The 27,847-nt window shown below is 38.7% G+C and overlaps 3 protein-coding genes, 1 long non-coding RNA gene and 4 other non-coding genes across 9 annotated transcripts; 2 read left to right on the top strand and 6 right to left on the bottom strand.

Moving 5' to 3' along the window:
- The first annotated feature begins 1,118 nt into the window (after positions 1-1,118).
- Positions 1,119-16,601, top strand: map2k1 (mitogen-activated protein kinase kinase 1). The gene is made up of 11 exons (XM_042495905.2): positions 1,119-1,438; positions 9,855-10,065; positions 12,291-12,437; positions 12,643-12,720; positions 12,889-12,940; positions 14,050-14,174; positions 14,893-15,100; positions 15,667-15,731; positions 15,836-15,894; positions 16,013-16,058; positions 16,134-16,601. Exons 1-11 carry the CDS (start codon positions 1,356-1,358, stop codon positions 16,245-16,247), a joined length of 1,188 nt encoding a protein of 395 aa, XP_042351839.2. The 5' UTR covers positions 1,119-1,355; the 3' UTR covers positions 16,248-16,601.
- LOC148189235 (uncharacterized) lies at positions 2,609-5,759 on the bottom strand. The gene is made up of 3 exons (XR_015777088.1): positions 5,378-5,759; positions 4,139-4,293; positions 2,609-3,259 (listed from the first exon to the last, which is right to left on the bottom strand). It is a non-coding gene; the product is annotated as an uncharacterized LOC148189235 (long non-coding RNA).
- A 27-nt stretch (positions 16,602-16,628) lies between the features above and the next one.
- rpl4 (ribosomal protein L4) lies at positions 16,629-20,761 on the bottom strand. Its single transcript, XM_042495906.2, has 10 exons — positions 20,604-20,761; positions 19,715-19,886; positions 19,475-19,581; positions 19,090-19,228; positions 18,390-18,514; positions 17,757-17,886; positions 17,435-17,591; positions 17,149-17,232; positions 16,841-16,961; positions 16,629-16,752 (listed from the first exon to the last, which is right to left on the bottom strand). The coding sequence occupies exons 1-10, from the start codon at positions 20,604-20,606 to the stop codon at positions 16,681-16,683; spliced, it is 1,110 nt and encodes a 369-aa protein (XP_042351840.2). The 5' UTR covers positions 20,607-20,761; the 3' UTR covers positions 16,629-16,680.
- On the bottom strand, positions 17,037-17,103 carry LOC121950815 (small nucleolar RNA SNORD18). The gene has a single exon (XR_006106345.1). It is a non-coding gene; the product is annotated as a small nucleolar RNA SNORD18 (small nucleolar RNA).
- LOC121950826 (small nucleolar RNA SNORD18) lies at positions 17,313-17,383 on the bottom strand. Its single transcript, XR_006106355.1, has one exon. It is a non-coding gene; the product is annotated as a small nucleolar RNA SNORD18 (small nucleolar RNA).
- On the bottom strand, positions 18,603-18,701 carry LOC121950817 (small nucleolar RNA SNORD16). Its single transcript, XR_006106347.1, has one exon. It is a non-coding gene; the product is annotated as a small nucleolar RNA SNORD16 (small nucleolar RNA).
- On the bottom strand, positions 19,292-19,390 carry LOC121950816 (small nucleolar RNA SNORD16). Its single transcript, XR_006106346.1, has one exon. It is a non-coding gene; the product is annotated as a small nucleolar RNA SNORD16 (small nucleolar RNA).
- Positions 20,762-21,063: 302 nt separating the features above from the next.
- Positions 21,064-27,844, top strand: zwilch (zwilch kinetochore protein). 2 transcript variants are annotated; one of them, XM_042496522.2, is made up of 18 exons: positions 21,064-21,276; positions 21,431-21,473; positions 21,567-21,659; positions 22,034-22,167; positions 22,284-22,474; positions 22,591-22,670; positions 22,749-22,904; positions 23,444-23,515; positions 23,613-23,706; positions 23,799-23,851; positions 23,945-24,047; positions 24,147-24,226; positions 24,322-24,478; positions 25,154-25,182; positions 25,265-25,401; positions 25,497-25,592; positions 26,498-26,613; positions 27,044-27,844. In XM_042496522.2, the coding sequence occupies exons 1-18, from the start codon at positions 21,227-21,229 to the stop codon at positions 27,130-27,132; spliced, it is 1,773 nt and encodes a 590-aa protein (XP_042352456.2). In that variant the 5' UTR covers positions 21,064-21,226; the 3' UTR covers positions 27,133-27,844. The 2 variants fall into 2 exon arrangements, with proteins under 2 accessions (XP_042352456.2, XP_087936662.1); XM_088080536.1 differs by having other exon boundaries at positions 26,498-27,844.
- Positions 27,845-27,847: the final 3 nt, after the last annotated feature.

Genomic DNA, 27,847 nt, shown 5'->3' with positions numbered 1-27,847 from the left:
TTCTCATTGTAGTTTAAGTGGTACAACAGCCAACCTGCATTTGACCTCTTGTAACTTGCTCTAGAATAGTTAGTCAGTTGTTGTACTGTAATTGACTCTGTCAAGGTATTCTCATAACTGTTTTCACTATGAGGGAAACATACAAATTATTATTATTATTATTACTAGTAGTAGTAGTAGAAGTAGTAATAATAGTAGTATTGCAATAATAAAATGATTTATATAGAATCATTAAAAATAAAGTTTATAAAGTGCTTTGACAAGCAGAGCAAGAAACTCCAGAGACAATACAACAATAGAAGTCAAACAATAATGCTAAACTAAAGCTAAATTAAACAAGAGATCAAATGCTAGAACATATAAGAAAGAATACAGACGATAATGAATGAAGATAAAAGTGATTTTGAAAACATACTAATAAAAGTAAATCCAATAAAAAGGATCAAAACTACAATACTACTACTAGTAATAATAATAATCATAATAAACAGGATCAAGACTAAGTAAAAAGATAAAAATAATAATAAGAATAAAAAGATATGTAAAAAGGTTACATCACATAAAAGCAAAGCACTATAAAATGGGTTTTAATCTATTTCAAAGAGGTCACTAGTTATTTTGCAAATCCACATTAATAATACAAAATATAATCAACAAATAAGTGATGATGTAAAATATATGGATAGAAATAAAACTTTATCGAATCCTAAATCTATTAGACAGCTACACAGCAGTGTGTGTGTGTGTGTGTGTGTGTGTGTGTGTGTGTGGTAAAATAAGACATTAAACATTAAAGTAATATTAATGCATAAATAATTCAATAACATATTGTGCATTTCAAAGGGGCCATCCTGCAGTACTATTACTGTTTTGGACTTTACGTGTATTTTGATACTAATATTTTTGTACTTTCACATATTATTTTATTATGATTAGGATTATTATTCTAATTATTACATAACACGTAACAGAGTATATCTAAACTGTGGTATTGCTACTTTTATGACAAATACCTGCTGATTACCTCTTGTTGTAATACCAGTCATCGCCAGCAGAGGGGGCGCTGTCCCCAGCACAGCCATGCTGTCCGGAAGACGAATGTAAATATTTTTGTGACGTTTCATCTCCCGGATCATTCACATCCACCCATTAAGAAGATCATCAGCCCCTCCAGCTCCTGACTCCTCAGCTGTGTGTCTTCTCCTGTCAGTGTGTGTCGAGGAGCAGCCTCACTGTGCCTTTTTCACAGCACAGCTCTGCTTTTTCTTTTTTCGTTTCTCTCTTCGGGGTTTCCAGCCATATTCCTGCAGCTCGTGCGTCTCCTCAGCAGCCTGTTTCTTCTTCTTGTGTCCAACATGCAGAAGAGAAGGAAGCCAGAGCCGATCCAACTCAACCCGATCCCTGATGGAAACACTATCAACGGCAGCGGAGCCACAGAGTGAGTCAGTAACCAGCTAGTATTGATGGTGATTGGGAAGTATTGATTAATGCTCTTTGACTGATCAGTTATCAATAGATCCATGATCAATAGCCTTGTGCAAAGGCTCCTGACAAATGCAACGTGTAGACACCAGAATCCCCCCTTTACAGTGTGTGTAGCCTAAACTTCTATCCCAGCTTTCTGATATGAGACTGCACCAGGTGTGTGTGTGTGTGTGTGTGTGTGTGTGTCATTGTATGCTCACTGAGGTTTTTCACTGAGCAATAATCATCTTTCATTATTATTAATTTGTTTAGATGTCTTTAAATCAAATAATTGATGATTGTTCCTTGAGCCTATAAGGTGAGATCTTTAAATATTATATATATATATATATATATATATATATATATATATATATATATATATATATATATATATATATATATATATATATATATATATATATGACCAGCACAGGAAACACAACAGATGAAAATTTTCCTTATTGGTTAATCAATATTTTTCTTTTTTTTTTTTTTAAATTAACCATTTATACTATAAAATGTAAGAAAACAGTTAAAGAAAAATTACCCCGCAGCTCAAGTTGACATCTTCAAACATTATTGTCCATAACTGTCCAAAACACAAAGCATTTTTTTAAGGCATGAACCACCAGAGACTTAATACTCAAGTCACGATACAGTATTATAGTGATTATTAACCTGAGTATTTAAGTATTGCGATAACATATTTTACAATTCATTGCCTTTTTAAACTGCAAATTATGTCCCTAAAGGAAAACTTTGTCAACATCATTATGTTTTCAGTCTGTTTGTCTCACTTCGGTCATTTTTACTGCAGCAAAATGTATCTACTGGACTAAAAAAGCAATTGATTTTATTATTCTACGAGATTATCAGAAGAAATTTGCCCCCCAAGTCGCTCACCTGGTAGAGTCTCCCATACAAAAGGCTATGTCCTTGCTGCATGTCATCCCTTCTCTTTTCCCCTTTTCATGCTACATCTGTCTTATCTAATAAAGGGAAAAAAAGCCAAAAAATAATCCTATAAATAATAATAAATAAATAATAAATGATTTAAAAAAGTGATGCTCGGTATCCCTACATCAATACAATATTCCCACACAAAATATCACGATACTGTGCTTTATTGATTTCCCCCCTCCCCTAGTATTTATTTATAAATGACTTCAATTATTAAGCATTTAGTACAATATTTGCAGGTTAGTTTTCTACCAGTAATGCTAACAGTTTATGGATTATCGTTTGGTTTTTTTCCCATGTCATCATTTCATGCACCAGTTTACACTTAATATTGCAAAATGCCAAATGTTGAGTGACAATAATTAAATGCACATCACACAGGTGCAAGAAAAAAAAGAGCACGCATGAAGAAAAACACCTGAATTTACTTCATGCCACATAAGAACTTTTCGATCCTACTTGGATCTTTGTCAGATCAAAAAAATGATATGTTTTGTTACTTTTTCCTGAATACAAACTGCTAAAAGGTTCGCAGTTCCAATTAATAAGCTATTTTGTTAAATGCTTTCATAATCAATCCAGAGAAAATCCAAACATCATTGACCTTTTTCTCAGTGACCTAGTTCCAGGCTCTGTTATCACTCACTGCTTTGCTTACAGTGCACTTGATGGATATGAGCCATTTTTAATAATCATTTGTCTCACCTGTGTGTCTAAAAAAAATTTAAAAAAAATAAAAAATTAGTGTATAATATACAGCTCTCAGGTCCTTGGGTCATCTCTTCATGGTGTCACGGATGAGCAGGTCGCTCCATCACTCTAACAGCGCACTCTGTGGGGACAGTGATTAGTCAGAGATTGACCTTTGCAGGGAGGCAGCATGTAGAATAATATTTCTGTGCGTTGAAGAAGTTTTGTGTAGGCCTGTTCCCACCACCCTTCCACAAAACACAGTAATGGAGATCCTAAACTGTTGTGACAACATGTTCTAGTTCTCAGTTCGCAGAGAAAAGCCCAGTCAGTCCAGCAACAAGCTGCGGCGGATGAGATGACAATTACATAACATGTCAATGCTTTTTTAACGTGTTGTAGAGGAAGAATATTTCGTTATTTCATTATAAGATTGCACATCACAAAAAGTGAAAATCGGATCCTGCATGAAATCTGAATATAATTATACATTTAACATTCAGGTGTCTCTTTCCACAGCTCAGCATTTTAGTACATATTCAAAAGGGCTGCAACAGTTATTTTCCATTTATCTGCCAAGAATTTTGTGGTTTGGTTGATTAATCATTTGGCCCATGTAATGGAAAAAATGTTATTTTGTAAAGCAAGGTCAAATCATCAAATTATTGTTGTTTTTCTGTCTGTCCAAAACACAAAGATTATTATTTTTTAAGACAAAGAAAATCAGTAAACCCTCACATTTAAGAAGTGGGTACCATCAGTTATCACTTGGCTTTGTTTGTTGATGATGTAATGTTCAGCTGGCAGAGGAGCAGCTCGTCATGGATACAGCAACAATTAGGAACTCTGAATCAGATATTTGGAAGTCTCTGCTACTGAGGGAGCTCACAATGTGTGTGTGCATGTGTTTGGGTGTGTGTGTGTATGTATGTGCGTCGGTGATACAGTTGTATTGTGCACTGTGACACTCAGATTGGCACGCTGCTGACAGAGAGCCGTGCGGCCTGCTGTCACTTCTGACCTCTTTTCCATAAAAAGTCACGCGGGTCCAAATGTTCAGCTGTCTGAGGCTCTGACGGAAAGCAAATCCCGCTTTTAAGGCCAGTGATGGTGACTGACGGGTCTGCAGGCACACGCTCGTCCCTCACGCTCTGCACACGTCTTGTTCCTCAAACACTGCATGAAACCAAATCATAAAAGGAGCCTGGGTAAGATTTGGGATAGTTACAGATAGAGGTTGAAATTTATTTATCTAATGATAAAAATGTCTGTCAGATCCTAACAGCAGGCCCGCCCACAGAGATGACTGGGCCCCCGAAAAGGTCCAGAAAAGCACCCTCCCCAAAATCTGTTTTACTTATATGCAGTGTGCATGCACTCTCTCTCTCTCTCTAGGTTTAGAACAGCGCATTTATCAAGTCATGTGGCCAGCCGCCCACGATTCTTTTTTTTCCCCCAACAGTTGCATACAAAAAAAGAAAGACAAAAAAAGGACTCATTTTCAGGAGAGGGGGTTATGAAACAGGCTACACTGAGTTCTCATTCTTACTTATGGAGCGTATTATTCTTACACGATCAAACTCCTTTTTTATGTGGCTGAACTACTTTACCTGTACTCTTCAGCTTGTACTCTTTAACCATATACGCTAAACTTGTTGACTGTCCCTGGCACTCGCCTTAAAACACGTGGTGATTGAGCATTTGAGCCTGTTGCACCTAAATTTTGGAATGCTCTGCCTGCACCCTGCTGACCAGCATTGCCTCACGTTGCAAAAAAAAAAAAAAATGCTGTCAGTTGCCAATGAGGGCCAATGGTGTGGGACACTGGGACACACCACAGTGACTAAGTGGACAAAGGCTCATCAGCCCAACATTGACCAACAGCTGCATGTCAGCTAAGTTTGTCAGGGCCTTAAGCCATAGTTAATATTAGCAATTTCACCTGTGCTTTTCATACTAAGACTAATCAACATGTCATAGTCTCCCTAATGAGTCATGTGAAGAAAATATTGACAGTGCCATACATATTGACAAGACTTTTTTCACCTCACTGGCCCTTGTGGGGCTCTGACTTACGCACAGGTGGAATGAAATACGAGCACAGCTGCAGGCACACACGTTGGCACAGCTTTAATTTACCATTTTGTCTCCACTACCCATACCTACTTTAATTACCAACATTGCAGTGTCTTACTGTTTATAGTTCCATTTAAAAGACAAATAGCAACACAGCTAGTGGAGCACAGAAAGGTGGACTCACACAGGCGCAGATACCACGAGGCAGAGTGTGATGACAGTCCAAGTCGGTGCACAGGTAATCAAAATTTCAGGCACACACATACAAACAAGGAGCAGGCTTGAGACAAAAGATTAAAAAGGCAGCCTGCGGTTCACACAAGGAGATTTACTAGATAAAGAACGTGAGCACGAGATGACACCAGGGACACACAACAAACTGGCAACATGAGGGAGAACACATGGGGATTATATACACAGACTAAAGGGGTTAACAAGATGCAGGTGAGGACAGTTAGCGCGAGGTGAGACACAAGGAGCAGGACCTAGAAGACAGAGACAAGGGTGAGACCTACAAAATAAAAGAGGAAATGATGATAACAATAAACAGAAAAATTAACATGACCTGTCTGACTTGGCTGACTGTGTCAAATAGACAACAGAGTGACACCGCACATAAAAAAATAAAAAATAAAATAAATCCTCCATACATGTGCTTTGAGATGAGAACAATATGGAAGCTACAGAGTGGATGGGTTTTATTTAATGCTAACAGCATTTAAACAAGAGGTTGATAGCTGTTTTTATTTTTCAATATTTTGAACATTACATATCATATTTTTTATTAATCTAGGTCACTTTACATGGACAGCAGTTAACATTAATACCATATTACACTTAACGTGATCAAAAATTGATATTTAATACATGATTTAATAAAAAAGTTTCTTAATATCAACCAAGTATTGACTTTTGTCGAACACGTTTATGCATTTATGACATCAAGTCAGTAATCCGTGTTATAAAATAACGTTGTTATTAATGTTAGTATCCTCACATGGCATGCTTTATAGTTAAAAGTTTGCTTGCTTGCTACAGCTCATAGATGCATACACTAAAATGTGCAACTACTAAGATTAAATGATAGCTACTAGGAGCAAATTAACAAAATATATTATTTTTCACCAGCTTTCACTGTTTCCATGCGTTCCGCCATTTCTGCTGCCCTGAAACTTCACACAAACGTCACAACTCAGCAAGTGGGAAACTAGGATATCATAGAAAGTTCCAAATTTTCCACACGTAATTACGACTTTAGAGGCCCATTTATGTGCTTGTAACTCAAGAAATATGGTAAATGCACTAAAAACGTGCAAGAAATATTTCCGGGGAGCACACGGAGGCAGCAATAATTTAACCAAACAGCATTTTTCACGGAATGAATTTTGATTTGTCCTGGTAGGAAAAGCGCAAGTGTTACTGATAACCTTAAAGACGCTATGTTCTCTTCTCAGGACCCTGAAACTGACGCAGCTGAATGGAATTCAGTCATCATTAATTTTGACATTTACATCCCTGATTTTTCTACTGTGGCATGTCAAGATATGAGGAAAAAAGCCCTCCAAAAAGACTGCATTGTGTAAGGATGTTTGATAGCAATAACTGTAGATGTAGACTGCATATTATCTATATCTAGTCTCACAATACAATATGTCAATATTATAACTGATCAGCCACCAGTTGTTTTAAATAGAGAAGAAAAATAGAACACGCTCATGCTTTAGAACACTACAGATACTTTGGGTAATTAATTTCAGCACACATTAGGATCTAATGCCCATACAAGCAGCACAGGTGTTGCATATTGGGTGCAATTGATCATCTCTCTTACTGAAACCATTATTCCACTGGTGGGGAGGAGCTGCCATTACAGCCCGCAAAAAATGCTCTCTCAGTATGAAATGGCTGGCAGCCATGAGAGAAGTGTACTGAGCAGCCCACATAATGCCAGCCAAGCATGGAATATTATCAGAGGAGATCTGAGAACAAATAAAAGCAAACCTGCTCAGGCAAATTAGCTAAAACCTTGGATAAGATCCTGCTATCACACACATCCAATCATGCAGAACAAGCCTGCATTGTTCAGGGAATCTTTTAAGTTTTAATATTCAAAAGTGTGTCCATTCATTTGTGTTTAGAGAACTTTGTTATGATTTTCTTATTGTTCATGTTGACCCACAGAGTGCATGTGAATGTGCAAAAAGAAGATAAATGGTTAAACTCATAGCTGACCACAGTCTGTCTGGCTGACCACAGTCTACCACTTAGCATATCTTGTTTCAACAAAAATGACTTTATATTTATTTGCTATACTCACAAATATGCACGCTTGGTTACGAAAGCATTCTTGCAGAGTAAAATCTTTTGAAAATGCAGTCACACCGACAGTGTCGTACATCAAACTGTGATATGTATGTGCATTTTGCGATTTCAAACCTGGATTGACAGCGCTTTTCTTCTGCTGCATTCAGATGCTTTAAACCTGAAAAAAAATGTGAATCAGCAACTTTGCATCAAATGTCCCACAAATTGCACAAAATGACTAAAAGGAAATAAGAAAATTATTTTCAAAAAGAGAGAGAGAGAGAGACCGGTTAGAGGATTATCAAATAACTAGAAAAAATATCAAGAAAACTATGTTTCTGATAATGGTCATTACATTTAAAATTAGATTTTTACCATTTTGCCATTTTTATCTTCCAAGTCATTCCATGTTGAGTTGCACTTTGCCTTCTTCTTTGCCTTTTTAATGACAGAAATCAAGCCAATTTTCTCAGTTTTTAAAGGATTAACTCAAGTTTTACAATGAAAGCCAGTATTTGGAAAAATTAAATCAAAGCACAAAGCTCTCCATATTAAAAAGCCAGGATGTTATGATTATCTATTTCCCTTGAACTCCTCTCAGTCCATTGTGATTCATGTTACGTAAAGCAGGCGGACAGTTTTGCAGCCAAAGTCACAAGGAAGAACAGCAATGCCATCCTCTTTCTGGGGTTTTGTGGCAAGCTGTAGAAAAATGTTTCATCTTTTGCATTCAGGGTTCTATTAGATGTCCTTGGACATTGTGTGGATGGAGCACAAAAGGCCAGCATCGTGCTCACTGCCTGCTGCACCCGGCAAGGGGGAGGCTGCAGTGTGCAGCTGCTGCGGTCCTTCCCACACTGTGTGGACTGTGTTTCAGGCTGCTCCTCTTCTCAGTATCTCCGGCCTCCTCCACCTCCAGCTCTCGTTGGCAAGACGCCCACGCTACCCACAACCAACTCAAACTCAGCACCTCGTCTCCATGGATATGCAGGCCTACTGTCAAAAATAAAACCACTTAACCCTCTCTTTGCCATGTAGTTTAGCAGCAGAGAGAAGAGCTCAGCGTCCTACAGCTCTCCAATGAGTCATGATTAAGTACAATTTTGTATTTTTTTTTAAAAAGCACTGCACTTAAAGAAACCTAGCTTATTATCAACACATTAGCATGCATATGAAAAATGAGCACTGAAACGAAGTATGATTTTTTTTTTGTTGGAAGCTAAAGATGGAACACCTTCCAGTTCCTCTGCAGTTTGTGCGCCTGCAGGCGTATGAAATGTCATTCCATTAAATATTGCATGCTTTTGTTTTATTCTTTAGGTTTGCATTATTTCCTCAAAAATGCTCATTTGGGCCTAGTTCCCTTTTGTCGAAAGACATCTACACTCATTGGGATTTTTTAAATTAACCCTTTAAACCTGGGCATATTGGTTTGATTTCTCTCAAAAAATATATTGAGAAGGCAATGGGCACCTTCACAAGACATGGCCTAAAATTTAGCAAGAAATTAGTAAAAACATTATAAGAAAATTATGAAAAAATAAGCAAAAAAGAGAGTAAAAAAAACATAAAACATCCAAGAAAATGACTCCAAAAAGTGCTGAAAATTATTTGTATTTTTTTCTGCAATGCAATTTTAAAAATATAATTAGGATTTTGGTCTTCTCAAACCAATTTGGGCACATTTTAAAGGGTTAAATACAGTAGCTTGTCAAATACATCTGGGAGCAGCACAAGGAAACTGAGGTTGATCCAGGTTTTAAAAGGGTTAACAAAAAATAATTTTACATGTATAATAACACAAAGACTCATTTCTCTTTACATGGCATTCTTATCAAGTTAATGATAAAAGCTCGGACTGACTCTGCGTTGCAGGGTTTTCAGACAGCTGGGTAGGAGGGGAAGCAGAGGTCAAACAGCAGCATGTCAGAGGAGGTTCCTCCACAATTGATTTCTTAAGGAAATGCATCGCCATGACAACACAAGCGCCAGGAGAGTGGTGTCAGTGCTCAGAGGAACTTGGAGCTTCCTCTCCCTGAGATCTGGGAAGAAACACTAAAACACTTTGTGTCGTCCTGCTGGCTCCTTGGTCAGTTGCCATTGTTCGCAGAAGCACGTGTAGCAGTTGTCACGCACTAAGCTCTGTCTTTTGTCCAAGGATTTAATAATACAGTATAATACAATAGATCTGGACGCACCATGTACTGCCCCATGTCTCCTGAGGCGGAGACAGCCAAAAAACATCTGCAATAGTTCCATCAGAATGAACTTAAGGACCTTTTTATTTGGGGTGGAAAGCATTAATAATACATGAGTTGCTGATCTTTGTCTTTGTTTATCTTTCTCTTCTTTCTAAGAACAAACTTGGAGGCACTGCAGAAGAAACTCGAGGAGCTTGAGTTGGACGAGCAGCAGCGGAAACGCCTGGAGGCCTTTCTGACACAGAAGCAGAAGGTAGGGGAGCTGAAGGATGATGACTTTGAGAAGATCTGTGAGCTGGGCGCCGGCAACGGAGGAGTCGTTTTCAAGGTCTCCCACAGACCCTCTGGTCTGATTATGGCGAGGAAGGTAAGCTGCGGCTGGTTGTAAGTAGGGCCGAAGGGAAGAAACTGTGGACAAAATAGCTACTTTTGCTTTCAGACAGCCACTCAGCCTTAACTATACAGAGTATAATGTTTTTTTAAACTTTTTTTTTCTTCACTATGTCAGATAAAAATGTATTTTTCCAGGCCATTGCTGTTTTGAGAGAGTGTGGGGTCACACGTGTCTCACTTTCATGTATTCTGTGAGCAGCATAAAATGTGGGTTAGTGGGGCAACTGTCTGTCACAGTGTCCAAGAGCCACTGTACGATATCCAAACACCTGGCAGAAAAGACTGAAATACAAACTGAAACATGTGTCTGTTAACCCTTTGAAAGCCTGAGCAAACACAGGAAGAAGACAATGAGCAATGAAAGAACAAATACCTAAAACTTAAACTTGTACAAAAGTACAAAAAAATTACCTGAAATTTAGTTTTTAAAATTTTTTTAAAAAACTGATAATTGACAGTAAATATAGTTTTTTCCTAGCTTTTTTAAAAAATCAAAATCTACTAATTTCTTGCAATTTTTTGAACAATGCTTAAAAAGTTGCTCATTGCCTTGCACCAATTTGCTTTTAAATACTTGTAAAAGGCATCTGAAAACAGCACAAGAGCAGTAATGAGACACCAGGTTTCAAAGGGTGAAGGCATGGAGTTCTTCAGGACCCAAAAACATTCGGGAAGAGGGCTGGCTGAATGTGGGAGGCCGGAGATGGCAGGTCAGACAGGAAGACGAGGAGTTGGGACTGGCTGTGGCTAGGAAAAGCCAGCAGATGAATGCATGGGCTTGCTTGGCAGGGTGTGGTAATTCAGATTGGAGGTAGTGAGTTGATCTGAGACATGCAAGTTAATTGTCAATAAACAGGCTCAAAAAACACGAGGAAAAGCACTGGTGTTGAGATACAGAGCAGCCGAAAAGATACCATCACTGAGTCTGGTGAAACAGTCCTGCGATGAGTGACTGATGCCCCTTGGTTCTTGGTTACTGTGTGGTGATAAGATGATAGAGGACAGAAGTGTAGATTAATTGTGTGTGCACGCACATTCAGGAGGAAGATTTTAAGGGACAGTTCACCCCTAAAATCAAAAACACAGATTTGTCCTCTTATCTGTTGTGTTATGTAGTAGTCTAGATTGTTTTAGGTTGAGCTAAATAGTGTTGGAGATATCAGCTGTAGAAATGTCTGCCTTCACTCCAATAAAATGAAACTAGATGGCACTCGGCTTGTGGTGCATAAAGCGGCAAAAAAAAACAAAAAAAAAAAAAACGTTTGAAAACCCTAACAGTAATGTCTCTTTCCAGAAATCATGACCTGGTTACTCAAGATTTTCCACAGACCTTGTTATGAGCAGTTACATGTAGGAATGGTTTGTTTTTTTCACTGAACTACATCCTCCAACCGCCACTGGGCAGAAGGAAGTGTGCATCTACTTATGGATGAGAGGCTCGTGACAGCGCAAGATGTAAACATTAATGGCGTCCTCCTCAGCTAAGCTGTAATGTTAGCTAGCTCAATGGTGCTAGGCGATCTAGCAGAAGATGCATGCCTCCTTCTGCGTTGTGATCCAGGTGGCACGTGTTGTTTGGTATGAAGAAAATAGCGGGTTATCACACCAGGACGCATCGCCAGAGAAGCGTCGCCAGCAAAACCGTTGTTTTCTCATGGTACAGCGTGCCTGTCAGGAACTCCTCTCTTGCTGCTACGCAACACGTTTTTCTGGCGGTTAAAATATTTTCAACTTTTCCACTCAAGGTGCAGAGAGGTACCCCTCGTCAGTATCTCTTTTGGCCCCGCTCACAGGCGCTCCCAGTTGTTTTTCCCAATGCGCTTTCAAGGTATTTTTGGAGTGGTCGCACCTGGCATGATGCATCTTGGTGTGACCGGCCCCTAACTGGGTCGCCATTTCTGGAAAGAGACCTTGCTGTTGAGTTTTATCAAATATATATATTTCTTGGCACTTTGAGCACCACAAGCCGAATGCCATGTAGTTCCATTATATTGCAGAGGAAACAGACATCTCTACGGCCAAAATCTCCAAAACTCGGCCACTCACACCAAAACCATCTAGATCGGTAAATAGCGCTACAGGTAAGAAGAAATATATGTGTTTTTGATTTTAGGGTGAACTGTCCCTTTAATTTGCTAGTATTTAATTTCTGTGTGATATGAGGACATAAATTAAACCTGATGTCTGCCGTCATTCCAGCTCATCCACCTGGAGATCAAACCAGCCATTAGGAACCAGATCATTAGGGAGCTGCAGGTGCTACATGAGTGTAACTCCCCCTACATTGTGGGCTTCTATGGAGCGTTCTACAGCGATGGAGAAATCAGCATCTGCATGGAGCATATGGTACTTATCTTTAATAAGTTCTGGCTGCCGGCGTGTTGTTTATACAGCATTTGATTTGCTCTACAGACTGTGCTGAACGTGTCTGGCATGCCTCTCCTTCTATGTACAAGCTCATTCTCATTTTGAGTTAGTGTGCTGCATGTCATAAATGATATTTTGAATTTGTAGTAGATGCTCTGTATTTTGTTTTCCCTGCTGGCTGTAGGATGGCGGCTCTCTGGACCAGTCGCTGAAGAAGGCAGGCAAGATCCCAGAGCAGATCCTGGGCAAAGTCAGCATCGCTGTGGGTAGCTCCAACACCTCTCCCACCACTTTCATGCTCTGGTCGTCACAGTACAGCTATATTTGTTTTGTCTTTATTATAAAATTGAGTTTAGCACTGATGCATACTGTATGTGCTTAAATAATCACATTCCTATCATACGCTATCATGCAATATTTGTCTTTCCAGGTTATTAAAGGGCTCACCTACCTGAGGGAGAAACACAAGATCATGCACAGAGGTCAATCACTTTCTTTTTTGTAAATTTACTTAAAAGACCTTTAAGTTTATGAATGAGGACTGCGTGCTTTCACTGTCAGGGCCCGCTTTAATATTACACACACTCATATTGCTCTGTGCACAAAAGTGCTTTTCAGAATCAAGTTTTAAAAAATAGTATGCATTAATATTATTTTATTCCATTATTTCCAATATACTACATGCTAGGTAGATTTTTTTTTTCTTATCACAGTCTGGGATTTGTCAATGATTAGCAGCAATGTTGATTTTTGACATTATTATTTTTTGTGCACTGTCAAATACTCGCACTCATGTCAATCATGTACACGCAAAATGTGCTTTTCCTAATCAGGCTATAAAAAAATATTATGCTTCAAAATAATTTTCTTTCATTGAGTTTAAAAAAATAAAATAAAATAAAGTCTGTCCAAACAATTAATATCAAATATTCATTTATTTTCAAAATTTTACCCCTTTAAATGCCAGGTTTTTGTCATGATGCCACTATTTTTTTAAATGAAAAAAATAATTGTTAAAGTGGATTTCTTTGCAACAGCAGCAGCATTAATTGTGACAGTGCACCTAGTGGAAATAGCATGTATTTTCTGAGAAATATGGAAAAAATGACATCATCAGATGGAAAATAGTAAAAATGACAAAGGCAAAAGCACAAAATGACACCCAGAAATAAGACAATGTGTGTTTTAATGCTTTGCAGTTTGAATGGGTTTCATTTTTTTGCACTTAAGAGTATGAATATAACAATTTTGTTTATATGGTGTATTTTATACTTAATGTAGGAGCTGAGCCAGAAATTCCAAGATTAAACAAAAACATATAATCTTGCCAAAACATATGCCATATGCATTAACACAGCCAAAATGATAAAAAAATGAAGAATGAAAAGTGTGTTAAATTCACCACACTCCCTAGGGGTTAAATAACATTATTAATTAGGCAGAGTATATGAATGATGAAAGGAAACAGACAAGCAGGCGCTGCACAACATGCACTGAGCCTCTGCAGCAGTTTGCTCTGTGCTGCTCTCTGCTCCCTGCTGAACACTTGCCCACCATGTTCTTCTAAATAGACTGCATGTCCCTCTTTCAGATGTCAAGCCTTCTAACATCCTCGTGAATTCCCGCGGTGAGATCAAGCTGTGTGACTTTGGAGTGAGTGGACAGCTCATAGACTCCATGGCCAACTCCTTTGTGGGCACTCGCTCCTACATGTCTGTGAGTTCAAACGGACACGCTCCTCCTTTCCTGCTGCTCTCATTCTCACATTAGCTTTCATGATTCCTGTTGCAATTCAAGTCTCAGATTTATGTGTGTAAGGCAGCCACAGTCCCCAGTTCAGAGTCTATTCCCAATTCGGATGAGTCACAAATCAATTGGGACCGGCTTTATAAATAGACAGGCTTCATGTCTTTTCAGCATCGGCAGCAGGCCCACATGTAGACACAGGCTGTGCAACTAATATCATTTATACCACTGATGGAATGATGTAGAGCTCACTCAAAAACTAATTACATTTCTGAACTTATTTGTATTAACACAACTGTCACTGATAAGACAGATGTACTTCATTTATTTATTTGTTTGTTTTTTATGTTAAATTTGATTTTAGACAGATCACTGAGCACAATGCTTTGATTTCTTTCAAAAACATAGGGAAAAAAGGCAATGAGCAACTTGGCAAGAAATGTGCAATGAATTGCAAGAAATTTAGAAAATTATTTTTAAAAAGCTAGGGAATCATCAATCATAATTTCACCGTCTCATGTCTGTGTATACTGACTGCACTGGAACATGTGACAGGAAAAAGTAAAACACACGATCCATTTCGATTTTGCATGATTTTATTATATGCTTTTGTATTTTAACTGGCACTAATTATCGTACAAAGCAGTAATGGTTGTAGTGGTGATATAAATGCATGTGTGTCGTGCAGCCGGAGCGTTTGCAGGGCACCCATTACTCTGTCCAGTCGGACATCTGGAGCATGGGTCTGTCCCTGGTTGAAATGGCCATCGGACGCTTCCCGATTCCACCTCCTGATGCTAAAGAACTGGAACAGATTTTCGGCTTCCCAGTGGAGGGCGAGGCAGCCTGCAGCGAGTCCACCCCAAAGCCACAGCCCCCCGGGAGACCAGGCAGCTGTAAGTCACTCATTCATCAACTGATTCTTTAACCCTCTAAAACCTCAACAAACTGGCTTGCCTTCTTTCATAAACATGGGAAGGCAATGAGCACAGAAAATGACCCAAAAAATAGCAATAAATAAAGAAATAAAAAGGACAATAAAGGAAATCAACTGCAAAAACACTTTAAAATCATTATTCTGTGACATAATTTAAATATATTGTTTTGACAATTACAGTTTTCTTGACATTGTTCAAAAGCATTTACAAAAGTATATACTTTTAAATTTTATATAACTTTTTACATTTCTTGCCAAGTTTCTCATTGCCTTTCTCTCCATATTTTTGCAAAAACTCAAACCAATTTGTTTAGGGTCCAAAGCTTTGAATACTTATGAAAGTCATCTCAAGAAAGATGTCTATCCAGGTTTCAAAGGGTTAAAGATTATGGCACCTTTGATTGAAAATATTTAAAAAGGTATACCATAATTAAAAACCATGAGAAATCAATGGACGATAAGTGATAGTTAATGCAGGAGACACAGTGAATTATGACACTGGCTTTTTTTTTTATCTCCCCTCAGCATACGGTCCTGACAGCAGACCACCGATGGCCATATTTGAGCTGCTTGATTACATCGTCAATGAGGTGAGTCGGCCCCTGACGTGACCACATCTGAACATGACCATTCCAGTAATTTGAGCATTAAAAGCTGAATCCGTTCACTGCTGACTGGACCTTTACATTTTCAGCCTCCACCAAAGTTGCCCGGGATATTTAGCTCTGAGTTTCAAGACTTTGTGAACAAATGGTATGTAGGAGAAATGTGTTAAAGCATTAAACACAATGCAAAATCTACATCAGGCTTTATGCCACCTAGTGGTGTTAAAAGGCATTGCTTCCTATGATGTATTGTGTCTCCATTGCAGTTTGATCAAGAATCCTGCAGAGAGAGCAGACCTCAAACAGCTGATTGTGAGTCTTCATTCAGAAATGTTTTTATTTCCCTGCATTATTCTTTAACATTTCTTACACTTTTTCTTTTTCCAGGTGCATCCTTTTATCAAGCAGTCTGAGGCAGAGCAGGTTGACTTTGCCGGCTGGTTGTGCAGCACCATTGGACTCAATCAGCCTCTGACTCCCACCCACGGTACAGTGATGTGAGGCCTGTTATCCCAAGGACATCTGACAACTGGATTTATTTCATGGGTAAAAAGAAAATGTATTTATAGCGCGTTCTAAAATGGGTTTAAAAGTTGTGCAATCAATAGTTGTATATTTAGTGTACAAACCTACATGCCAAGTGAAATTAACTACGGTCTTGAACAAGTTCTTTGGGCTACATTGCAGGCCTGCCTGAAAAGCCATCTTTTTCTAATGATCAAATTATTTAATCATGACAAATGCTGCTCAACCTGTGTGCTTGATATTCCTCTTTGCCTTGTGTTCTTACAGCGCCAACAGATTTAAGTCTTTGTTAGCTTACGTGAAAAAAAAAAATAAAGTCTTGTGAATCCGTTTTGAATGACAGGTCTGACTCATGTATTTGAAACAAATGATTTATTAAATCACTGAACTCTTGTCTGCAAGTAGAGATTTATGCCTTGGGTTTGGCGGGTGCACCCTTCTTTCCAGGCTTCTTCTTGGGTTTCAGCATCTTGGCCTTGATCTGTGGAGGCAACAAACAAGATGTTGAAGTCACAATCAGCAATTTAAGTTGACAATTTTTGCGACTGTCTTGAACCGTTTGTCCTCACCGCAGGGTCATGCTTGAGAATGGCATGACGTCTGGCCGTCTTGGCGTAAGGGTTCAGTTTGAGCATTATCCTCAAGTTCTTCAGAGGATTCTTCTTCAGTACTCTGCGATTGATCTTCTTGCTGTAATGACAACACAACCCAGTCTTAATGCAAACTTCAGTGAACAAAAAGTTTATTAGGAGCTTTTAGTTTGTGTCGCTCAGGACTTCCATATAATCAGGGTTCAGAAACACGGACCTGAAGTGGAAAATCATCATAGTTGACGAGCTAAAGTACATTTTAACATCTTAAAGAGATCAGTGCTTACTTTGGTGCACGAAGTGCTTTCTGGATCTCCTCACTCTTCAGAATCCTGGTCAGGTCTGTGTTGGTCATCTTGTGCATGGGCAGGCTGGAATAAATAGACATTACACATTTAATTCCTCATGTTGGAAATGATGAAAATGGCAAACTGATAATCTTTTGATCCTCAAACTCAGAACTTCGGTAAATATCACTTGGTATCAAAAACACGGACCTGAAGTGGAAGCTCATCACTGATGTGATCAATAGTTTTAGTTGTGCTGCAGACTGATTGTTCCTGAAGTACTCACTTGTAGCCAGCCTTCAGGGTAGCAGGTTTACGCCAGGTGCCGTACAGCTCATCCAGCTTGCGGAAAGCACTCTCAGTCCAGATGCAGAAGCGTCCAACGTGACCACCAGGGGCGAGCCTCAGGAGGTTCAGTTTGTTCACGTTCTGCAGAGTGATGCCTTTATGACACAGCACAATAATTAAACATTCACAGGTTGAATTATCTTGAATTATTCATACATGCTTTATGCATTGGCAGGTTTTCAGTCTAAAGATTATTTAGATATGGTTCTGATATCTGTTTTGAAACAGTTATGAATTCTGCATTTGATTTAACTACACACCTGGGATATTTCTGAAGGCTTTGGTGACACCGGCGTCCTGGTTGTAGATGATGCATGGTCCTCTGCGTTGGATACGTCTGCGATTCCTCATCTTTCCCTTGCCAGCGCGCATGCGCTGAGAGGCGTAGACCTGGGAAGAGAGAAGTTCATGTTATTCTCATACACTATCATAAGAAATTCAGAAACCCAGTAATGCCTTTTCAGATATTAAACATAAGCATTTATCCCACACAGAGGAACTGCTGTCAATCAATCCTACTGAAAGTAACAAGTTCAGACTGAGGTCTTACTGCTACACTCCATATCATGCACATCAATCAGATAACAGATGGTAGACATCATCACACTGTACTCAGCCTGTGCTGCAGCCATCTAATTTATTTGCATTACATCTTTACCACAGGTGCGTAAAACTTGCTCAAGAGTCTTCCTAAATTGAGGAGACTGTTGAAAAAACAGCCATGATTCCTGCACTCCCCATAATGCAGATATGAAAACCATCAAACATCCATCAAGCTGAAATCAGCACATAAATTTCTTTATCATTGTGGTTCCACTCAAATCATGTGTACCCCAAAAGATGACTGAATACAGCAAATTACAATACAAGCAAAACTTAAAATTTTAGATTACCTTCTTGATGTCATTCCAGGCTTTAAGCTTCTTCAGCAGCAGAACTGCCTCCTTGGTCTTCTTGTAGCCCTCGACTTTGTCTTCAACCACCAGTGGGACTTCAGGGATTTCCTCAATGCGGTGTCCTATCAGACAAGATCGCCATGTCAACCAAAGATATCCACACATACACCAACTTATTGCGACTGTCACACACTACAATGTTGCCAGTTTAGCTCAGAATTAACACACATCAATACCATGTGACAGCTTAGAGACAGCAGGCAACTGTCACTGTTCACAGGATCAGACGCAAATTACACCATCATGGCAAGGCAAATGTTAAACTAGACTTTAATTACGAGAATATTTTAGGGGTGCATAGTATCAGCAGATATTGGCTTTAAAATATCAAAATAAATGAATATTATATACAAAGAAAAGCATTGTATTTCATGTCTCCATCTGCTAATGGGCCATCACAGTGTGAGTAAGCATTATATGATGTTATTCCCACTACATAAGACACTTTATGATCACTAAAATCAGTGCGGGTAGGTATATTGATTTCTGTACCTGTTATAACAAGTAGGTTGTTTCAATATCAGCAAAAAAAAGCCCAATAGTGTGCATCCCTAGAAATTTCATTCTAGAAACAACATTAAAAATGAACTTTGAACTCTTCAACTTGTATTGATAAAATACTGTTTTTGGAGCTTACCTTTGGACATCACAAGTGCAGGGATGGCAGAGGCAGCCACAGCAGAGCAGATGGCATAGCGTTTCTGGGTTGTGTTAATTCTGCGGTGCCAGCGGCGCCAGGTTTTGGTGGGGGCAAACATGCGACCTCCACGACACATCTAAGCCAAGGTCAAGGAGGTTTGACAACACCTGCATTAGCTGATACTGAAGTACCTGATACCTGCTCAGACTCATTGTTCGTCAGCCATCTGTGCCAGCATATGACAGCAGGCATTCTGTCACTGGTCACAGAGTCAGTCGCAAATTACACCATCACAGCAAGTTTTTGTGTCACCTGTAGCTTTCATAGTACTGCTAAACTGAGGGTAGAAATGTAAAGCTTCAATTTCAGCTTTAAAGGATACATTTCCAAAAGCACCCTGACCAGAGCGGTGAGTACCACCACCTCTCACACGAGGGATACGAGCCACAGCTCTTCCTGTACCCCAGGACTCGGCACTGGTCTGGTGGCCTGCAATTAACACAATTACACAGTTAAATGACATACAATATACATAAAATTAATGAATGCATGAGCTTCATTGCCATCTTAGTCCTGAAATTATCATGGCAAATCATAGAACAAAGCAGACATCAAGACTCACCTGCCAGCTCACTGACTGCATATGGCTGGCGACTGTTCTTGCGCATGTTGGTGTGCACAAAGTTCACAACATCAGGGCGAATTGGAGCCTTGAACACAGCAGGCATGACAACATTTTTGCCTGCTGATTCTCCTTTCTCGGAGTACACCGAGATCAGGGGTCGGGCACAGGCCTAGGAAGCAAAACGAACACTGAGCTTCAGGCACATTCACGTTTAATTTTAGAGGGTGTTGCATACTCTAGGAGATGCTGTTGATCTTACAGAGTTAATGACTTCTCTTAACGTGTGTTGCGAACAAGCCACCGCTTAGCATGTGCAGGCCGAAGACCTGCTTACTTTAGAGCTAGCTAGCCTAATGCAACCCAGTGTAACTGGCATGTCCTCGCACTTAATTGACACAAGAGCGGCGACGATTGTTCAATACCATTATGGTATTAAGACAAATTCATCCTGAAATCTGCAATTGTTAGCCTTAGCTTAGCCCGATTCTGCTAATGTGACTTAGCAAGCTTACTGACGTTTCACTGTCCGCTGATAATAAATAGCGCTAACGCCAGGGGAGCGTAAAAACACTCGTATGCCACGACTTTAAAATAAGGAAAATATAGATATTATCTACGTGAACGAAGTTTGCTATCTGTTCAATACTGGTCTGCCACTGCAGCGACAACTACACGTGTAACTGGGTTGAACTACTGGGCTGCTCGTCCAAAATGGCTCCTCGTGTTAGCTCCGCTAGCCGGGAGCATTTCAACTCGCTGCTGTTTTGGATCTAAATCTAAGCTTCTCACTGACAAAGACTACCGGCTTAGTTGATCAGTAAAGACAGTGAGATATATTTTAAGCATTACACGGCATTTTCACAACGACCTGAGCGTAATTTCTCACCATTTTCGGTTATTAGTTTTCGGCTCGCCGGGAACCACGCTCCTCACGCTATGGCGGCCACAGTAAAAAGGAAGTTGGTAAATCACCCTAAATGCTTTATGCCTCCGCCTCGACGGATACCACTTCCGCTCAGAGATTATTTTCTATCATTGATTTGATTAATGCAGAGAAACACATTTTATAAAATGTGTATCTATGTTATGAAAAATGTCGTTAGCGTTTCAAACAAATTCTCACGGCTAAAAAAAAGTTAGTTGGGACAATTGGGACTACTTCTTTACGCCATGTTGGCGCAGGATAAACGTAAAGGCAGAACTATTTTCTTCTTAACATTTTTTAAATATAGAATATTTTTTATTTTATTTATATAATCAGTGTACCCGTTTTGAGATTACATGTGTATTTTACTGAATAATTAATTAATTTATAATATGTAAAGCTCGATAAAGTGATGACCTGTGAACTCGTGACGTCACCGCCCGACTGAGCGCGCGACTGTCAAAATATCAACACTAGCAGCTCAAACTTCACTTGAGCAGCCCAAAGCTCGATTAACTTCACAAATTTGTATTGTTTCCCATGTTGTTCGCTCTGTAATAGGTGTCTTGCGCAACGATTTTGCAATGGGCTCAAAGGTGATAACTAGTGCGAAGGAGTTTTATAAAATTCTGCGGTGAGTTTACTTTTTACTAGTTGTTTAGCCTTTTTAGCTAACGTCAAATGAACGCAAGACAGAGGATGAGTGAGTGCTTCAGTAACACCTAACGGGCTATTTATCATGCCGAAGTAATGTTAATTTCTGTGTGTTATGTCTCGTTTGATCTCAGGTCACTTCAAGATAAGGAAAGCAACGATCCATTTACATATGAGGTCCTAATCTCATTTTGCTTAAAGCATAATTTGTTGTAATTTGGTGTATGCATATATGTTATTTTGACGATTCTGATGCATTATCTGATTTAGGAGGACATCCAAATTTTAAAGATGAATGGAGACAACATCCCTGTGCTGAATATGTACTATGGCAACCAGCCGGTCTTCATCTGTGAAAAAGCTGTAAGTTATGTTAATGCTGTGACTCATGAAATATATTCAGTGTGTCTGCAAACCCTTAGCAAATCTCACAGTATAATATGGTAACTGAATAGATGACCACGTGAACATTGATATGCATTTCATTATGGTTTCTTGTTGTGTTGTCTTTTGACATGTTATATCATGCTTAGGATTTAATTAATGTTGGTATTTTGTGGTGCACAGTCAGTTTAGTAGCTTGAATATGAACTACCTTGAATTTTAGGTTAAGTTCTATAATTGTGTATTACCACCATGCACCATTTGAAAGAAAGGTTTATAACAAAATACTTAATTAAAACACCTAACTAATATTTACTATTGTTTCATGGTTTTATTTTTCATTTTTTAACAAGGTTCCAAAAATAGATGAACCTGATGATCAGCCGATGACTGAAACATCCAACTGCACTGATGACGGTGCTGATGATGATGCAAATGTTCTCCAGACACAGCTGGGACCACAGCCACTCACAATCATGAAAGCAAGGTGATTATTGCTAAGAAATGTATCACAAATTAAGCAAGTGTAAGATTGTATAACCAGTGAATCTAGTACACGGAAGATAACAATTGAATTGTAGTATTTTCATACTTTGTTCACAGGCAGCTGCTGTCCTGGTACACATTATCTCAGAATGCTAAAGTGTCAGCCGTAGACAACAACCCTGGCTTACACCCACTGTGGGTGCGATGTGACATGTCTGATCCAGCTGGGACAACCTGGTTTGGAGCTGAAACAGTCTGCACAGGCAATAAAGTGTCTGGTGTCAAATTATACTCTGTTACCTGCAAAGGTATATGTCAAATTCTTTCCTCTGTGAGTAGTATAGTGAACATTTGTAATTAACTCCTTTGTGTGAGTGTGTGTGATTTTAATGTCTCTAGCATTTGTTTTATTAATTTTATATAGGCTCAACTGTGGACAAAAGATGTCTCATCACCTTGGAGGAGCTTAAACAAGAGCACAAGAAAAGGCACCCTCCATCTTCAGTAAGTGAGTGGGCATCCTTTTCTGTCAGTCAATGTGGGTAAAACGTTCATTCACTTACTTTTTGTCAATGCTTCCAGATGGCCGTTAAAGGCAGTGCCAAGTTCAGCTTGTTTGGCTCCAGTGTTGTTGAAAACACCATAATTGAGTCACAGAGTAGTGTGACAGTGGATTTCAAGTGGAGCCACGTGGAGAGTATTCTCGAGACTCCACCCCTGTCCTCCACAGCAACACTGGTAAGCACCAGTACTTAACATTTGAAACATACTTTTTTTTTTACTGAGGCCCCTCTGGTGACATTTAATGAAGAAAACAAAAAAAAAAGCGTGGCCATGAGATGATTATGAGATCAGCCTTTTCCTTGCATCTAAGCCCATGCATTTTAAGCAGTCGAATTTAAGTGTCTCAAAGCAACACTCAGCAGTCTTTGCGTGGAAATTACTACAATAATTATCTTGACACCACTTAATTGTCTTGTGGCCATGAGATAACGTTGCATGGCTATGGGATGATTATCCCATAGCCACACATTACTGTCTCGTAGCTGTGCCTTATTATCTTATGGCCACACATTATTATTTTTTTTATGAAATTTCACTAGAGGGGCGCCGTACTTTCTTGACCATAATTTATTTAAAAATAAAAAAATGAATGTAGAAATTTGACTTTTACATTAGTAATACCTTTAGAACCACAGAATTAAGTTGTATATTTTGTACACTTAACTTTTTGTGGTTTATTTATTTAATTAATTTTTATCTCTGTTCACTTACAGAATATCAAAGTTTCCAGCGGGGACATGAGGAGCCCGATGTATGAGATCTACAGGGAGCTAGAGTTCCTTCAGGTTTGTGTCCCACAGTTATGTGAGATGAATGTATCAATAAACAAATAAACAGCTAAATATATCATTATCATATCATATATATTTCCTGTTATTTCAGACTCTTGCGGATGGTTTAAGAACTGGTGAGACTGAATGGATGGAGCCTTTGGAAAACACATCAGCTGTAAATCTGACCAAAGCTTTCTTAGAAGGTATCTGCTTTGTTAAATCACTGCTCCTCCTCTAGGATTTAACACTAATAGTTAGTTAAGAAGAGTATTTTCTTTTTGGGTTCTTCTTTCAGAGCTTCGGGGCACTGCGAAGACACTACAGGATGAGGCTACAAAAACAGCTGAGGTATGATAGTGTTAAAAATTAAGGCTCCTTTCACACATTCATTAATTTTACATCAAATGGGGTAGTTATATGCTCCCTCGTCTTTTCTTAAAGCCCACAAAGCCGAAGGCTGAGACAGACCCTCCCATTTTCAACTCTTTCTTGGAACGAGGCGATTTGGATTTTGTGGAGCAGCTGTGGGTTCGGATGAGAAAGAGTGAGTCGATTCCTCTGTTATGGAAACCAGGATTCACTTGATTTAGCGTTACAAACAGACAGTGACAACCATTCTCCTCCGTTTTGTTTTTCATTACAGGTGTGACTTCCTATCAAGACATTGGAGAATGCCTGAAATTGGTCACGGAAGCTCTGAGATACGGTGACATCAAACCCTGGGTGTGACAAGACGCAGCCTCTGAAAACTGTTTATCACTAATAGAAGGTTGAAGGTTGTTGGGTGTAAAGTTTTTGTTTTGTTTAATTTTCTCCAGATTCACAGAGACAGCAATAGCTCCCTCAGCAAGCTCATCCTGCAGTCCTACCATCAGCAGATCGACCACGTGTCTCTCACAGGTGTCACCCCTGTCCACATGTTGCTGGAGATGGGTCTGGACAAGATGAGAAAGGATTACATTAACTACCTCATTGGTAATCTCTCACTTATCACACTGAAATTCTATGTCCGTTCCATGGGATTTAGAGTTTTACAGTCATAATTAACTTCACTTCATGCAAATCATTATGCACAAACGTTGCTTTAACCCTTTGAAACCTGAGCGCATTGACTTGATTTCTTTTAAAAACATGTGACGAGGACAATGAGCAACTTAATTGTTAAAGTGGTCCAAAAAAATGCATGAAATTAGTAAAAGGTTACAAGGAAATTACCTCAAAATAAGCCCCAAAAAGGAAAAAACAAACAAACAAAAAAACTAAGAATATTACCCCATGAAAGTGCTAAAAAAAATTAAATAATTTACATATAATTTAATTTTTATATATAATTTATTATATAATCAATATATTAAGATAATTACAAATACAGTCTTCTTGACATTTCCCCCTTAATTTTTTGGATAATATCTAATAATTATCCCCCAGCTAATTTTCCAGATCATTTCCTTGTCACCTTTTACTTATATTTTTGCAGTTTGCCAGACATTTCTTTTGAAGTTGCTCCTTATGTTTTTTTCCTGTGTTTTTGAAAGAAATCAAACCAATTTTCTTCGGTTTTAGAGGTTTAAGGTGTCTGAATGCAACACAAGAAAACTGATATCCAGGTGTTAAAGGGTTAATCCTCCATTTGCAACTTTTTTTGCACAGGTGAAGAATTGACAACTCTTAACCACTTGGTAAGCTTAAGACTATTTAACTTACAGCTATTTCAAATGACTGTTGACCAAATATTCTAAGTGTGAATAATTGCCTCCGTAGTGTTATTACCTGAGCACGGAGGTTGACCTGCAGGAGCAAGTGATCCGACTTAGAAAACTGCACCATCTGCTGGAGATAATCGTGACCTGCAGTACTTTCCTGGGTTTGCCCTACGACCGGCTCTTCCTTCTCACACAGTAAACCAATTTGACTTGTTCCTTTGATGATTTTTCTGTGCAAAATGTGCTTACAAAAGATGGTATTAAAGGAAAGAATTGAATTTTCCTTGTAGGTCATGTTTGCAGCACTACAAAACACACCCATATGATGAGGAGCATGAATTCAAACTGCAAATCAAACCTGCGCTGATCAGCCATTTCTACCAGAAGTAAGGAATACAAACATTTACACACTAACTGCTGCTTTACATGCAAAGAAAATTGGAACTGAAATTAAGATTTTTGTCTTTTCACATGTTTTCACATAAAGTAGTCATTTGTTCCACCTAAAAAAGTGTCAAAAAAGTAAAAGAGAATTGGGGGCATTTACTTTGCATCAGGTATTAAATTTAAAAACTTGCCTAAGTCATGTGAAAGACTTAAGTCAACTGTATCTAGTAGGGCTGGACCCAAATATTTGGCTATTTGGTTTTCAATTTAGGCATTCAGATATTCTTTTTTTTTTCCCTCCATGTCTGTGATACTGCTGCTGCACCTGTCAAACAGTGACGGGAATGATCATTTGCACAACGGTTATTAACAGGTTTATTGACTGACTTGAGCCATTTCTGTGAGGCTGTGTGCAGCACCAGAAAGCAAACGTGAGCCCTACAGCAGCTCACCCTGAGTGGAGCTCTCCTGCAGCACAGAGCAGGAGAATTTTAATATCTTACATAATGAGGACACTTATCATTTCAGATGCACAAAGAAATTTAACAGACTGATTTAGAACGCTGAACACAGATCAGAAGCTCTTAGTATTCATTGTTGATTAATGGCGAAGCTCCAGAGCTCAGAAAATGGTATTCAGGACAGCCCTAGTATGTAGATGTGTTCATGAGTTTTATTGAGCTTGAGAATTTAGACAAAGACATTCACTCCACTGTTTTTTAATGTGATCACAAGTACCTGCTCGCTCCAAATACAGCTGTCGTGATTCGACCCTCTGTATTCATCTTTTTTAATATGTTCATAACAGTGTTTTGAGCTGCAGAGATTAGATCAGCTAATATGCACTCAACTGTAACTGTTAAGTTTTACTGTCTCATCCCTCATGTTTGTGTGTGTTCCTCAGAGAGCACCCTGTTGTGTGGGGGGCTGAGATGTCCAGTGGCCACGGTCCACGTGAGGTCAGGACATCTGTGCAGCTCAGTGACAGACCACTGGTTGATCATGTCATCTTTGACACAGGTGATCTTTATGCACCACTTCAAAATAAAGTACATGCTATAAAATTAAATTTATACCATGCAGGGTTTTCCCCAAAAAACAATGTACAGACTACAAAAGTAATTCCTATTATCACTTATGAGCCACTAGAAGTGTGGCGGTGTATTTATCTGTAGAGACTCTGCCCTCTGCCTGTATTTTCTTATTTTCCTCTTATTTTGTTGTGTTCGGGACGTTCCTCGGCACAGTGCACAAGTGAGGTCGAGACTTCATAACAGGGTAGCGGCCAGTTGCCAGACCATAAGCAGCATGCCCCAAAGAGGAAGAAAAAGCACAGAAAAAATGCAAATATGGTTTACAAACATTTACTGACAATTTCTGCAAAGTATACCTTTAAGTAGCTACCTAACTCAGTTCAGATTAACATTTTTCTTAATTGTTGTGTCTTTAGATTACCCAAATGAAACAGTGAATGGGGACAGCGAGGATCCCGCCTTCTTCTCCACCATGGTGTGCTGCAGTCTCGTCAACTTCGCGTAAATTTACAAAGAGCGCAACTAAACAACATAGGAGATGATTATTGTCATCTCATAATATTCTCATCAGCAAATAACATTTTTTTAATTACAAAAACATATACCCACACTGTGAAATCTGAAAAGGTGATTTTACTTTAAAATATCAAGGAAACAAATTGCCATAAAAATGTAAGTAAATATAACTATAAATTTAATTTATTTTTACTTTATATCTAATTAAGTTTACTTGAAATTTAGTTGTTTTTACTTAATTTTGTCAAGTTTTTGCAACATAAAAATGACAATTTTAATTAAAATCAATCTTTCTAAACTTTGGTAACATCAGTAAACCAAGTGTACTGAGCTATATATCTGTATTTTGCTGATTGCAAAATATTTGTATATTCAGAAACTAGTTAACAAAGCAGAACTCGCAGATCTCCTAACTTCATCATCGGCAAAATCTTCTTCGTCATGATCAAGTTATGTCAGCCTAACTTGGTTTGCTGTAGTTGCTAACACTTAGAAAGAACAAGGTAACTTTACTTGTCATTTGTAATATTTAAAGTTATATTTACTTTCCTTTTTCAAGGTAATCAGTTTCCAAGATTATTTTACTAAAATCAACTTCTCCGGTTTAAGGTGCAGATGACCTTTTACTGCATCACAAAGTGTATGTTCCTGTTAATATACTGTATTTTTGTCATATGCCTTGAATAAATAACTTTCAGTCCAAT

The sequence above is a fragment of the Plectropomus leopardus genome, chromosome 7, assembly GCF_026936395.1.
Source record: "Plectropomus leopardus strain MGB_pleo_1.0 chromosome 7, ASM2693639v1, whole genome shotgun sequence".
NCBI lineage: Eukaryota > Metazoa > Chordata > Actinopteri > Perciformes > Serranidae > Plectropomus > Plectropomus leopardus.
Note: the sequence above shows the minus strand (reverse complement) of the source record. Positions and strands in the feature narration are given on the sequence as shown.

Excerpts from the sequence above, each read along its gene's own strand:
- zwilch (XM_088080536.1), top strand. The coding sequence starts at position 21,227 with ATGGGCTCAAAGGTGATAACTAGTGCGAAGGAGTTTTATAAAATTCTG. Across the intron at positions 22,168-22,283 it reads CTCACAATCATGAAAGCAAG|GCAGCTGCTGTCCTGGTACA; the intron begins GTGATTATTGCT and ends CTTTGTTCACAG. Across the intron at positions 24,479-25,153 it reads TTACATTAACTACCTCATTG|GTGAAGAATTGACAACTCTT; the intron begins GTAATCTCTCAC and ends TTTTTTGCACAG.
- rpl4 (XM_042495906.2), bottom strand. Across the intron at positions 17,887-18,389 it reads CCTGGAATGACATCAAGAAG|GTCTACGCCTCTCAGCGCAT; the intron begins GTAATCTAAAAT and ends CTCTCTTCCCAG. Across the intron at positions 16,753-16,840 it reads TTCTCAAGCATGACCCTGCG|ATCAAGGCCAAGATGCTGAA; the intron begins GTGAGGACAAAC and ends TTGCCTCCACAG.
- map2k1 (XM_042495905.2), top strand. The coding sequence starts at position 1,356 with ATGCAGAAGAGAAGGAAGCCAGAGCCGATCCAACTCAACCCGATCCCT. Across the intron at positions 1,439-9,854 it reads AACGGCAGCGGAGCCACAGA|AACAAACTTGGAGGCACTGC; the intron begins GTGAGTCAGTAA and ends CTTCTTTCTAAG. Across the intron at positions 15,895-16,012 it reads CAAGACTTTGTGAACAAATG|TTTGATCAAGAATCCTGCAG; the intron begins GTATGTAGGAGA and ends TCTCCATTGCAG.